The sequence below is a fragment of the Vanessa cardui genome, chromosome 6 (genome assembly GCF_905220365.1).
Source record: "Vanessa cardui chromosome 6, ilVanCard2.1, whole genome shotgun sequence".
Taxonomy (NCBI): Eukaryota; Metazoa; Arthropoda; class Insecta; order Lepidoptera; family Nymphalidae; genus Vanessa; species Vanessa cardui.
Genome location: NC_061128.1, coordinates 1,997,307 through 2,011,333, shown reverse-complemented (window position 1 = coordinate 2,011,333; position 14,027 = coordinate 1,997,307). Strand labels below are relative to the sequence as shown.

General features: G+C 39.6%; 1 protein-coding gene across 2 annotated transcripts; it reads left to right on the top strand.

Moving 5' to 3' along the window:
• LOC124530666 (transcription factor RFX3) lies at nt 1-13,921 on the top strand. 2 transcript variants are annotated; one of them, XM_047104917.1, is made up of 15 exons: nt 1-212; nt 1,918-2,006; nt 3,598-3,696; nt 4,591-4,678; nt 4,999-5,061; nt 8,529-8,613; nt 9,026-9,521; nt 9,658-9,827; nt 10,096-10,321; nt 10,394-10,585; nt 10,730-10,840; nt 10,927-11,099; nt 11,491-11,620; nt 12,092-12,225; nt 13,256-13,921. In XM_047104917.1, exons 2-14 carry the CDS (start codon nt 1,977-1,979, stop codon nt 12,218-12,220), a joined length of 1,992 nt encoding a protein of 663 aa, XP_046960873.1. In that variant the 5' UTR covers nt 1-212; nt 1,918-1,976; the 3' UTR covers nt 12,221-12,225; nt 13,256-13,921. The 2 variants fall into 2 exon arrangements, with proteins under 2 accessions (XP_046960873.1, XP_046960874.1); XM_047104918.1 differs by lacking the exon at nt 4,999-5,061.
• Nucleotides 13,922-14,027: the final 106 nt, after the last annotated feature.

Genomic DNA, 14,027 nt, shown 5'->3' with positions numbered 1-14,027 from the left:
TTTTGGATAGGTTTTGCCCGGACGGATCCGTAGCCAAGGAAACGGGTGTAGCTACAACAACACTGTGCGAGTTACATAAAATTTTGTTGAAACCTAAGAAACTATTAATTTACCTAAACTCTTAAATAGGGTTTTCACTAATATTTTAATAAAGGTGATTACAGTAAATGCTGCGAGTGATGAGTTTTTTGACAGATTAGAATGGCTGGCAGGTGGGTTTCATATTATTTTAATTATAATAGAAATTGAATTTATTTTAAGTAATTATCGGAAATGGCGCACTAAGAGACTTACTGTTGCCGCTTACAAAGTCGGAACTGGCCTAAAATGTTCCCCTTATTCCTGTACCTTATCACGTCGAAAAACCGATCGCCTATCAATTTTATCACAGTGGTCGGGATAGGAGGGTTACCGGTGCCTGGTACGACCACCCACTCATTTACCTCCCAAAACTTGAATGACATTGTCTCCCTAATGTTATTGAATCTAGTAGCTTCTAACAAGAATAAATATATACTACTATAATTGGTCAGCTGATAATAGCAATTACAAGCATTTTAAATTTAGCAGGCTGTAGGTATATCAGTAATTATATTCTGATTATTAAATAATGACATTAAATATATATCTTTAAATATTTATATACTTATTACAGTAAAAAATAAATAAAAAAATTATAATAAATGTTCTTGTAAACTATTTTTAAATACTTTATATAGTTGTTACAAAGAACATAATAAAGAAAATTTGTATTACAAATAATAAAATAACACTCAAAACATGTTATAATCTAGTTAGAGCACAACACATAACTAATATAACTGCCAATTTATCTATAATGGGGTAATATTGTGCAGCCATGCATATCACACAAATGGCAGGTGATGTCAACCATGCATAACACACCTGCACACCCCCACTGCCTGTATCACAAAGCTAACACATCAACTGGCTCAAGCCAAACAAAAAGACAAAACTGTACTATCTGTACCTTAGAAACGGTTGTTTGATCAATATGAAACAGTGAATGTCAGTGGATAGTTGTTATAATGTACTACTCTGGTGCAAGTGTGCTTCGGTTTCATGTTGTTTAATTTAATTTGTGTAAAATGTCCGAGATGGGATTTGAGAACGTGTTTTACCTGGAGAGTGAGTATAGACTAGTGGGACGAGTGAAGGTGCGGAGGGATGGTGTTGCCAGGTTACACCCCAGATACTCCGCACCGGAGCTTGAAACAGATCAATAACATCTCTATCACCTTGGAGAGTATTATGCAAGAATTTGCAAATACAGATATTTATATAAAATGACTTAATAATTTATTTGTCACGGATACATTTTACAAAATTATTTAATTAAATTATTATATGTATGATGATTGCTTGAAAACATTTATATATATTTTAGTTTTTAAGATTGTTGATGTTTAATTTATTAAGTTTTTTTTTTCAATTAAAATATAAATGATTGAAGGGGGATCAGCTTAAATATAATGAATGCATTTTAATACAGGTATCAGTACAGGGGTCTTATAATTTCAATTGTGCAATTAGTGAGGATTAGGGAGAATGCACTGATTGAATTTCAAACTTAATGATGTTATTTTTGTAATTGAGAATGTTTTATGTTGTCTTCTTTTTGCAAAATAAATCAATACCTTTTTTATTAAAAAAAAATAAAGATTGTTCTGATTATTCATGTTTTAAAATAGTAATAGGTCATTGTTTAAAAAATAATAACAATACAAAAGATAATAAAGTAAGATAATGATATTTTACAATATAAGGCATTAATTGATTATATATTATTCTTCACAGTATAATTTAGTTTTTTTTTTGTCTTTGTCTCTCTTGATTTCGAATGACGTCTCCTATCTTTGTCTCTTTGAAATATATCGCTTGTGTATAACATTACAGACTTTGAGTGCGCGGGCGACGAGGTGCTGGTGGAGTCGTCTCCGCCCGCCTCGCCCGACATGGCGGCGAGACTAGCGGCACCCTCACAGGTGCATACATAGATTTACTTAAAAATATGTATCTTCGATTTAAAATAAGTTTTAGAATTTTAACAATGTTTTTTTAGTTACTTTGGAGCTTGAAATTGCTTGGATTCTTGCAGTTTTAATATTATTAATAGTGCTAGGAGAAAAAGACGTTAATTTTTTTTTTTTCGTGTAGAAAAGGCAATATAATATGAATGCGTTGAATGGACGAAGATAGTAGCATTAGCATATGTATGTGTATTTAAAAATATACTTAATATTATTATTAAGTCAGACTAATACCAAAACAACTTTCTATCTGTTACCTCATCACTATCATGAATGACCATGACTAAGTGGTACCTGGTTACAGTAGAAATACGTTTACTATGATTCCATGTCAGACTACACTGACTGACTCTGATTTAACTACGAATATACTGAGAGTGACCATTATATTCTAACGATGGAATGTCATCATGATTCTATCGCTATTTAGAATTAAAATAAACGTTATATATCTTTTGTTACTCGATTTTAGCATATCATTTAAAAGTAATTAATTGTTTTTCGCAAAGACTTATTACAAGTACAATATTAGGCACAAAAGTGAGGTACTGGATAAATTATCTCCCTGAAATAACAAACTATACTGATGATGCTTTAGTCAATTCTTTAGTTGCTAACAAGGCTAAACTTAAAATAGGTGTATAGGAAGAATATTGTTAACAAGAAGTTTTGAGTTGAGGCCTACAAGATCCGTTCGGTAGAAAATGTCGATGAAATGACAGAAGAATAATCATAAATCAATTCGTCAATTTTGGTATTCATCAATTTCACTGTTTTCACATTAAATAGGGTTCGAAGATTGATAAGATGATTAATATGAATGTTAATCGACGGAGACAAAAAGGAATGCTTAGCAGCGTAAACACGGCTTTTTAACAGCGTTTCTGGAACATTTAGCGTTGTTTCACCATGTTTGAAACGTAGGCTCACCATCACCACACCGAAATAAAAGAGTCAAATCATTTCTCGAAACGACCATCCACTTTGCCTATAGAAAACATTTGGGTCTCTCTTTCACTGTCAAAGTAGATCTTTGCTCCAAAGCTCCAAAAGCATCCAAGCGCCAAAGGACATCGCCGACAAGCACCACATCTGCTAATGTATTGTAGAGTGGAAAACAAGAAAACTGTTTTTGATAAAGTTTCATTCATAATCGATGGAGGAATCTATTTCATTATTGGATATGTAAACATAATCACATTTGCTAATGTTTTTAGTGTGGAAATGGTATGATGGTAGAAAACTGTTATAGATAAACACTTAAGATAAAAGATTAATTTATGATTTCATTGACCATTTTTAAAAGGAACTCTTCATATTGCATATACGCGACTTTATGTCCCTTTGACTGACACCATGTTTTCTAGTTTTGATTCTTGAATCTTTAATAAAAATATATGCTCTGCCAAGTTATCATATAGTTTTTATCCTATTTCATCCATCCATAACGTGATTCAAATGAATATGTAAAGTATAGCTTATATCAACACCAAGTCCTGTGTAAGTGAGCATACAATTTAATATAATACGTCACGATTGCATCCAGGGTGCCGGTACGGGTGGTACTTCTCCCAGCGACGTGCGTGAGCTAATCGTCATACCGGAACTGCCCAACGCCATACACTTACAGCATGCTATTCAACAAGTGAGTTTTTATTTCTTTTCGTTTAATGGTTGGGGTTTGAGCATATGGGCCACCTGATGGTAAGTGGTCACCACCGCCCATAGAATATGGCGCTGTAAGAAATATTCCTTTCATCGCCAATGCGCCACCAACCTTGGGAACTAAGTTATGTCCCTTGTGCCTGTAGTTACACTGGCTCGCTCACCCGTAACGTTCAAACCGTAACACAACTATACTGAGTACTGTTGTTTGGCGGTAGAAAATCTGATGAGTGGATGGTACCTACCCAGATGGGCTTGCACAAATCCATATTTGTACAAACTTAGCCCGTATATAAAGTAAGTATTCGGTCACAGATATAGAAGGGAGTCTCATACTGGGTACATTAATTGCTTGTTATATCGAGTGGCTAAGATGCAAAACCCGATTTCCTGGGTTGCAACTCCGGGTCCGAGTAGAAAAATGACATTTCTGTCAAAAATTTGTGACGAGAATTAGGTTTCAGAGTTAGAAGTACAATAATTTCTAGTAATGACAGACTTTTTAGAGCGATGTATTACGAGTGAAGTATAATATCCCCTGCGTTTGTTAAGCCCTTGATGTCCGAAAATCCACAACAGTGCGATTTCTCAGACATTTTCTGCCTCGCGCAACCACTTTGTGGAACCAGCTTTCGCCGGCGGTTTTTCCGAACCGATACGACATGGGAACCTTCAAGAAAAGAGCGTACTCCATTCTTAATGGCCGGCAACGCACCTGCAAGCCCCCTGGTGTTGCAGATGTCCATGGGCGGTGGTAGTCACTTTCCATCAGGTCTCCTGCTCGTTTGCCACCTATGCCATAAAAAAAGTCCACGTGGTCAGACGAACATTGCTATTATTTGCTTAGTAACTTTTCCAAATTGTGGTTTCTCAGGTATCGAGCACCGTGGTGGACGTGAATGGCGACAGCTCCGGCCACTCGAGTCCCACCGCAGAGGCTCAGCACACCTACATCGTCACCAGTACGTATTTAGTCTGGCATGATTTTTATGTTGATGGACATTTAGAATGGTAGTTTTTTTTTGTAGTTTCTAAAGATTTTAATAGTAATATGTAATAATGTGAAAATCCACTGTGTTTTAACAAAAAGTATCGTTTTTTTTATATATTATTTGTCTTTAGTAGGAAGGTTGAGACGAATCCTTGTCGACTTCTCATGAACGTGAATCAGCGATTTATATATGTAGTATCTTAATAGTTATTATACAGCATGTTATTTGTAGCTTTAGTGTTGTTTTATTTGCACATTATTATTTTTTTTATTTCCGTATCGTACGCACAGTCGAGAACGCATGGGACCAAGACTCGCTGCACATCAAGTCTGAGACGCAGAGTGATGAGGAAAGCAAGTGTTTTTTTTTATTTTATTTTTTTTACACGCTTTTTGCTTTTTTTTTAATGCACGCAATTTAATGTTGTATAATATTTATAATAATGGATGTGTTGGTAATAATGAGAAGACTAAACAATTGCTGAAGTCGATTTTGTATTTTCAATGTTTTTGGTATTTTTTTAAACGGCAATGCTTAAATTTTGGTAAGAATGTATTAACAAAGTATTAGAGAAAATAATACTTACCACAATACCTAAGTCCACGTTCGAAGCCAATTTCGAACTACGATATTGTTCGAAATATGAAAAGAAATAAAACTATACGTTACTTTGCTTTGTATCTTTACTAATTTTCGAACACCAAACGCACTTGTATCTCGAGAAACCCTTGACGGACTGTCAAAACAAACCGGCCTACCCTCTGACATTCAATATCACAATCTGATGATCACCCACCTGTCAAACTGATACCGTATTAAATACACCCTTTATTATACTATTACACTTTCAAATTAAAAATGCCCTTATGATTACGACGATAGATTTCAAAGTCAATTAAATGCAACGAGAGATGAAAAAAAATATCTTAATAATAGATAATTGTGAGTGCCCCTCTGGATTATATACCTGAGCGGTCGCCGTAAATGCAGTGATAGGGTGATTTGGATTTATATTCATTGTTAGCTTGCTTGGTTACCTTTGATGTGACGCCTTCCATTATGTGTCTCCGTCTCGCGCGATCTCTTTTGTACGTGTCTATGTATTTGCGTTGGATTTATTATGTTATGTACATATTTTTATGTACTCGGAGTTACGTTTTTTTATGAATTTTCATCTTGTTTCATTTTTTTTGTGTCTATGTTAGCTGTTCAGTATTTTTTTAATAAAAAGCTGATTCATTTAATCACGTATAATTGATAGTTGTACATCGAAGTTGTTTATTATATGTATTTACGTTAGAAAGAAAAATATATTATTAGTTTACTAATTTATGGTTCGTTAAAAAAAGTATTTGGTAATTTTGTTTTAAATCGAATAAATGAGTTTTAATAAAAATATTTTTCATATGAAGTTCATCATGTATTTAGAAATTTAATTTAGTATTCAGTTTATAAAAGACTCGCACATTAAGTTAAAGGCTAAATATATTACTGGTTATTTTTATATGCTAATATTAATAAAAATGGTTTAATTTAAAAGTTAATCTTGTAAAAATATTTAATTGTTTGATTAATTAGTAAGCACCTGTTTGATAAGATTGCCATATTGGTTGATATATAGTCATAAATGTTTGAAAAATGATTTTATGAGAAAATCATTTTTGATTGATGAAAAACGAATTTAATTAATTTGCTTAGTTGGACGACTGGAATGACTTTTGAATAGTCTGTAAAGATGAAAACAGAAACTGTATTATGTTCGTGATTATTTCTTGTCATCGATACCAATAAGCACAAACGTTACTTAACTTTACTTTATTATAAAAATGAAAGTTTCGAGTGTGTTTCTACGCACATATTTAGCTTTAGATATAAATATGCGATCGAAGTCACGGTCGGAGAAGTGTATGTCAAAATGTAAAAAGTGTTCATTAGAAGGAATCAAAGTCGGCTTAACAAATCAATTAGTGAAACATCGCCGGTGCCCAGCCAATAAAAGCGTATTAAGGGGAAAGTTTGCAATTATATCGCTAACATATTCTACAATGGGCGTGTACAGGTGGGGTGGTGTTTGATTTGATGCGACGGAAAACGAGATGGAAGATGAATTACAGACGTGTTGCACACTGATAGCAGAACTATAGATATTTTTTTTGAACATATTTCTCTTTAAAATGATAATGCAACCACCATTAATATAGGTTTAATTTTTTTCAAGTAGGTATCCTACATGAAAAAAATTAAACCTATATTAATGGTGTCACTACAAAATAGAATTACATCAGTACTATATTTAAAAAGCGACAAATTTATTTTATGGAAAAGCTAGATTTAGACAGAAAGTGAAGTAAAGATAAAATTAAATTAAGAACGAAAATGTTAAAAATCTTAGAAAATAATCTTTAAATTAATTTGTAATGTAATTTTTTTTAACAATGTTCAATATTTGGAAAACGTTTTGGCTTGCTGCATTTTTTTTATTTTATCTACATGACCGTTTATTGCATTGCAATCTGAAACATTAAATTCTAACAACTTTGTGGTTATTTGTAGGTGTAATATGTTACTGGGAATTTGCATAATATTACTATTATTACTAATAATATTACCTATTGTAAACAAGTTGCCTTCGAAATAAGATACCTATGTTGCAATACTTATTATTTCACGTGGAGTACTGTGTAGCTTCACTTCCAAAGATCGTGCTGTTTGGTGCGCGTTTTTAAATATTGTATAGAAAGCTATGTTTAGATGTCCGCGTACGAAATCGTTCCTTAAATTTTTGACTTTCATTGAAGATGTTATATTGTCTATAAAAAAGCAGGGCCGTATTTAGGGGAGGGCAACCGGGGCAACTACCCTAGGGCCTCCACATGAGTGGGAGCCACATCAGTTTTCAATCAGTTAACAAATACACATTATAATAATGTTACTACTTAATATTTTAAAAGTTACCTATACAAAGTAATTAAATCATAGCTTACTGATTGAAATAAAAAAGTAATTAATTCATGATAATATAATTATTGGGTTGTTCACGCTTTTGTTTGTCTAGGGCCCCCATTGCCCGGGGGCCTCCAGACCTTTAAATCCGATTCTGTACCGAAGTGAAATGACAACTGTTTATTTAACAATCATCATTATGAAACAAGAAGTTTTGGATTGAATTGTAAATATAGCACGAAATTATTAGAGTCGATAAAAATCCAAGCATCGGTCGTGTGTCGCGCACCTTATATGTCAACGGGCACGGATCTCTCGCTCGGCCGGGACGCGTCGCTCCGCGGAGTTGCCCGGGAGACGTCCAGCGGCATGGAGGTGCCTCGTTACCGCGCGTACTACCCGTGTGAGTTCCAAGCCATGCTGCAGCCGCTTCAGTTCAGCATCGAACGTGAGACGCGTTTGTTTTCATGTTTTGCGCTTCGCATTGTCTTAAGGATCAATCCGAGACCGCCGGAAGACGTCTGCGTCACGCGGCGCCTTGGAAAATTACCGTCGGTTCAATTTAGGGTTCACTTGCTTTGACAATTCCCTTTTAATTATATTAAATATTTAGCGACTAATTAAATCCTTTTTGCCTTAGGTCACGGTTTATTTTTTAACTTAGGGTTACAATATATTAAAAATTAAATTAAAATAATCGTTATTGTGCTTTTTAACTCATCTGCGCTCTAGCTCTTAGACATCTTCGTTGTTTAACATTTAATTCGTTTGCTTATAACGAATCGTAAAACTGTCTCCGTACTAACAAAACAATGGTGAAAACAAAATCAAAAGCTTTGTTAAAAAGTTACTAATATGATTTACACTTGATTCCCAGGTGAGGGCAGTAACGGAGTCAACTATCATGTGCAATATGTGGAGCCGCAAGAAATATACACCCAGACAGGCCATCAGACACATATGTAAGTTTTTGTTTTGATGTTGCTTAATTTTATTTCAGGTATACTTTATTGAGAAGCGAGCTTTGTGCTAGATTTACTTAGTCAGTAAGACATTAATAGTGTGACAAATAAAAACAATTTACAAAGTTTTTATACACTTCGTGTCTATACTGTTATGTTTACCATAAAAAAACATTGCCATTTGAGTTGAACCAACTTGTACAATTGCAACTCTGTAGGTTTAGAAGAAATGTTTCTATCCTCAGCTCACAAATGATGAAATATTGCAAATGTAAGAAAAGCTCCTTATAAGACCACTCTGACATGGTTATAGACAGTGTAACTTGGATAAATTGACTGTGTTCCCCTTTGTCATCCCAATTAAAAAGTGGACGCAGAACCTTAATCTTACCGGCAACACCTTTGATCGCAGGGAAACCCTCCGCACGTACCCGGTGTACAACGTGACGAGCGTGGGCGGCGTGGGCGGCGTGGGCGGCGTGGGCGTGGGCGGCGTGGGCGAGGCGGGCGCCGTGACGGCCGTGACGGCGGTGACGGCGCCGCCGGACGACTGGAGCGCGGAGTTCACGTTCGCGGCCGAGCAGCCCGCGTCTCCGGCGCCGGCCGCGCGCATGCCGCCCGCGACGGTGCAGTGGCTGCTGGAGCACTACGAGACGGCCGAGGGCGTGTCGCTGCCGCGCTCGACGCTCTACGCGCACTACCTGCGCCACTGCTCCGCGCACCGCCTCGAGCCCGTCAACGCCGCATCATTCGGCAAGCTCATCCGCTCCGTGTTCGTGGGCCTGCGCACGCGCCGCCTGGGTACGCGCGGCAACTCCAAGTACCACTACTACGGCATACGCGCGAAGCCGTCCGCGCAGCGCGACCTGCCCGCCGCGCTGCCCAAGCCCGACCTTGAGGAGGACCAGGTACTACTGCGGTAGAGTATATAATGAGTGAGACCTACTCAGACGTGAAAATCTGAAGTGACTTTTGTTTTATCTTTACATTTTTAGTGTAGTAGTAGTAGTATTAAAATGATCTATAAAAACATTTTTTCGTCAGCCCGAGCCGAGGGAACGTGATATCGATCAAAATCCAGTGGGCCTGGGAGGAATAGCTCATCGTCAGTACCTGGGATCGGTCAGCGCTCCAGAGCCTCCGGAGCTCACTATTGAGGATCTGCCCGAAGATATAACGCAGGAGGCGTTGCAGCAGCTCAGGGAACAACATAGGTAAACGGACACGGTCGATTAGTGGGAGACGACATGTGAGCTTGACTATTGTCGAAGGCGCTTAAAAGAATAGTAAACAAAAAAGGACGTCTTATATGGTTTTTGCAAATAGAATTCAGAGTATATAATAATAATAAATTATTAATAATAAAATAACATTATTTATATTTTTATTTTAACATTACATTTGTGTTAAAATCCGTATTGCTCTTACTTTTCGATAGCTTTGCAATGAAACTTGACAAATATACTCCTCAAAACCTCACAGACAGCACGGCGTCGAGTTCCTGGAGGCGGTGGCGGCGCTGGACACGGGCGCCGTGGAGCGCTGCCGGCGCGCCTTCTGGCGCCGCGCCGGGCGCGCGGGGCTGCGGCTCGCGGCGCGCCGCGACGTGTGCGGCTGGCTGCGACGCGCCGAGCTGCGGCTGCACCAGCGCGCCGTCGACCTGCTGCTGCCAGACGTGCTGCGGCCCATCCCCTCGCAGCTCACGCAGGTGCGGCCCCGTCTCGCTCGCACGCCCCGCCTCCAGACCGACCGTAAGCTGACAAGCGTGTCGATTCCGCAGGCTATCCGAAACTTCGCCAAGAGTCTGGAGAGCGCGCTGGCGGCGGGCTCGAGCGGCGCCCCCGCGCTGGCCGCGCGCGCACAGAGCTCGGCCGCGGCGGCGCTGGCGGCGGCCCTGCGCCGGTACACGTCGCTCAATCATCTGGCGCAGGCCGCCCGCGCCGTGCTCAACAACCAGCACCAGATCCAGCAGGTATCGTGTCGTGTTCGAGAACCTGAGCTTTAAACTATCTATACCGCGTCTAACTCTCTCCGGTTGGGTTAATCAATCAACTCCAGAAATACTTTGTACTACTGTATATGTCATGTGATATATAAAATGATTATGCATATGTAGATGCTGTCTGATTTGAACCGCGTAGACTTCCGTGTGGTTCGCGAGCAAGCCGCGTGGGCCTGCGCCTGCGGCAGCGCGTCCACCGCGCACCGCCTCGAGGCCGACTTCAAGGTGCGGTAGCGTCCGTCCTAGCGCGCGCTCGCGTGCCTGCCGTTCCGTACCGTTCCGTACCGTTCTGACGCTCGCGCTGCCCGCAGGCGCGGCTGGGCCGGGGCGCGCCGCTGGAGGCGTGGGCGTCGTGGCTGGACGGCTGCGTGCGCGCCGCGCTGGCGCCGCACGAGCGCCGCGCCGACTACACGCCGCGCGCGCGCCGCCTGCTGCTCGACTGGTCCTTCTACTCCTCGCTCGTCATACGCGAGCTCACGCTCCGGTGCGCGCCGCCACTCACTCACACGCTCACGTATGCGCACCATTCGCACACGCACGCGCACACGCACGTACACGCACGCGTCGTCGCACGTGAAGCTAGCGCACAAGAGACATGCATCGATTCTCACTTCGTCACAATGATTTTATTCTTGCGAATTGACGTATGCTCGTTCCCATTTGACGCAGTGGGACATTTTAAATACTCACGACTTCCACACTCACTCACACTCACGTGCTAGCAACTCGTATTATACATGGATAACTTAGTTTGGATATAGCTGGCGACTCATTAGTATCTATCCCATTTCTGTTCATACAATCATCACCGAATGTTCCATTCGAAATAATAAAATGTACACGAGTGTATAAGAACGCGCGTGTGGCTTGCGCAGGTCGGCGGCATCGTTCGGCTCGTTCCACCTGATCCGCCTGCTGTACGACGAGTACGTGAGCTTCCTCATCGAGCGGCGCGTGGCCGAGCACCGGCGCGAGCCGCCCATCGCCGTCATGCAGCGCGCCATGGTAACGCGCCCGAACACACGCCCGCACAAACGCTCGCACACACACCCGCACACACGCCCGCACACACACCCGCACACATGCCCGCACAAACGCTCGCACACACGCCCGCACACACGCCCGCACACACACCCGCACACATGCCCGCACACACGCCCGCACACACGCCCGCACACACGTCCGCACAAACGCTCGCACACACGCCCGCACACACGCCCGCACACACACCCGCACACATGCCCGCACACACGCCCGCACACACGCCCGCACATACGCCCGTACACACATCCGCACACAGAAGATTTCGAATTTGCTAATTGACATTTTGTAGTCATTTAAATTTTGTATTAATTATAGAAAATACTTGCATGTTTTGATGCAATATACGAGTATATACGTGTGGGCCGTGAGATACACGTGACACAGGAACATTAAAATGTAACGCGATGCGTAATTATATTTTTGATGTATCAGGATGATGACGAGGAACTTCCCGAGGAGCCGGAGCGCCCCGCGGAGGAGGAGGACGGGGAGCCGGAGTGGGAGTGGGAGGACGAGGACGACGAGCCGCCTGACGCCAAACGACCGAAGATTGACGAGTAGCGTTGGTATGTATTTCCATAACACGTGAATTCAGACAACCTGAGAAAACTAAATTTTAAAAAAGAAAGCTAAATTTCGGGCTCGATACCGATCTCCGGCTTCAGTATGAGTAGTCAGGCAAGGTCAAGGATAGGAAGTAACGGCCGAGCTAATGGACTTAGGCTTAAGCAGTCCTCTAATGTTCGAAGTAGAAAATTATTTATTTTATTATTTTATTTACACGCGGTATGTTTACCAACTGTGTCCTGAGAATAAGAAATGGCTTATATTATTTTAATAATTCCTTCGATAATAAGACTGTTCGATATAATATATTTTAAGGCATTCTTTGTAAAGCTAAACGTACATTGACGATCCCTTAAGTAAAAGGCTCAACTCAAACTCAAACTCAAATTCCTTTATTCAATATAAAAGCATTACACTTACTTATTGATTGTCAAATAAACACTACCATTGCTATTTGACTGGTTTTTAAAATCCATTTTATATTATTTAGTAGAAGTTAAGGAACCCAGTAAAAGTTGATTTTGTTATTTCTAGTACATATTTTCCGAAAAATATCATATTAAAAATTCCATATTTAAATAACTCGCGAAAACGCTACATGGACAATATGGCGCTGCAATGGGGTCGGTGACGTCACTTTGCTGTATTTTAATCTGTGGTACATATAGTAAAAAAGCAAGGTTAACAAGAAAGTGACTTCATCATAAGCCCGGCCAATCAGGAACGTTTTGTGTCACGTGACAAACGTTTAAAAAAATGCATTTTTATTTATTGATTTTTGAATAAATTAAGTATTATATTCAAGTTTCGTTAGTAAATAACCATTTTTAAACTCATAATATACACTGATTACAATAACTCACAATTTATTTTTCGCATTCTCAAATAGCCTATTATAAGTATAAATAAAATTTAAGACGAAAGTAATATACCTATGTGTAATCGCTTTTCTTTTCGCCTCTGACTCCTCGTCGCCCGCCATAGGGAGGTTCTAAAACTACCTAAATTTATGTCGTTTCCGTTTTTCAGGTTGTCTGAGTGTAATTTGCTCATTCAGGAATTGGAACTCAAGTGAAGTGATTTACTCGTGGAATGTATATGCTAACAATTTATTCAGAAGAAATCAACTAAACAGACACTGAACTCAGTTATATCTGATTTTATGTGATTGTATCAAAATTATCAGATATAATATAATTAACCGTAATTGTTATGAAGAACTAAAAGTATTTTTGCATTTAAAACGACAAAGAATACCCTAACGTCTAGTCATACTCTCGTTATATGTACGTGTACATTAAAAAGCTCAATTCACTTGTAAATATGATGTATCTAGATCACTATATTCATGCTTGTTTAGAAGTCTTGTAACTTCATTATAAGTGATTCAACTTGCTTCTATGATCGCTATGGTCTCTATGGTAGCTGACCTATAACACTAAAGATCCTCTCGGCTTAGTCCTTGGGTCAGTAAGTTATATCGGGTTTTTCTGTCAATAAAAGTTGGTTGTGATACATATTCGTATCCGGTAGTCGTAAAGTCGTTAGTGGTACGATGCATGCTGTCATTGCATTACAAGAGTTATAGTACGACACAACTTAGATGTCGCATCGGCAAAATTCGTAAAACCGATCACATCCGAATTGAGTACGCCATACCAAATTATCAATATTTATTTCTCATGCGAATATGATCTTTGTACAAACGTAATAACTTGTGATATCATATGACCTAATATATTCGTCAATTTGACGCGTGGATTTACATTCACTTGCTTTCTCTGACGTGTGAATCTATAGC

Excerpts from the sequence above, each read along its gene's own strand:
- LOC124530666 (XM_047104917.1), top strand. The coding sequence starts at position 1,977 with ATGGCGGCGAGACTAGCGGCACCCTCACAG. Across the intron at positions 10,322-10,393 it reads TCCCCTCGCAGCTCACGCAG|GCTATCCGAAACTTCGCCAA; the intron begins GTGCGGCCCCGT and ends TCGATTCCGCAG. Across the intron at positions 11,621-12,091 it reads CCGTCATGCAGCGCGCCATG|GATGATGACGAGGAACTTCC; the intron begins GTAACGCGCCCG and ends TTGATGTATCAG.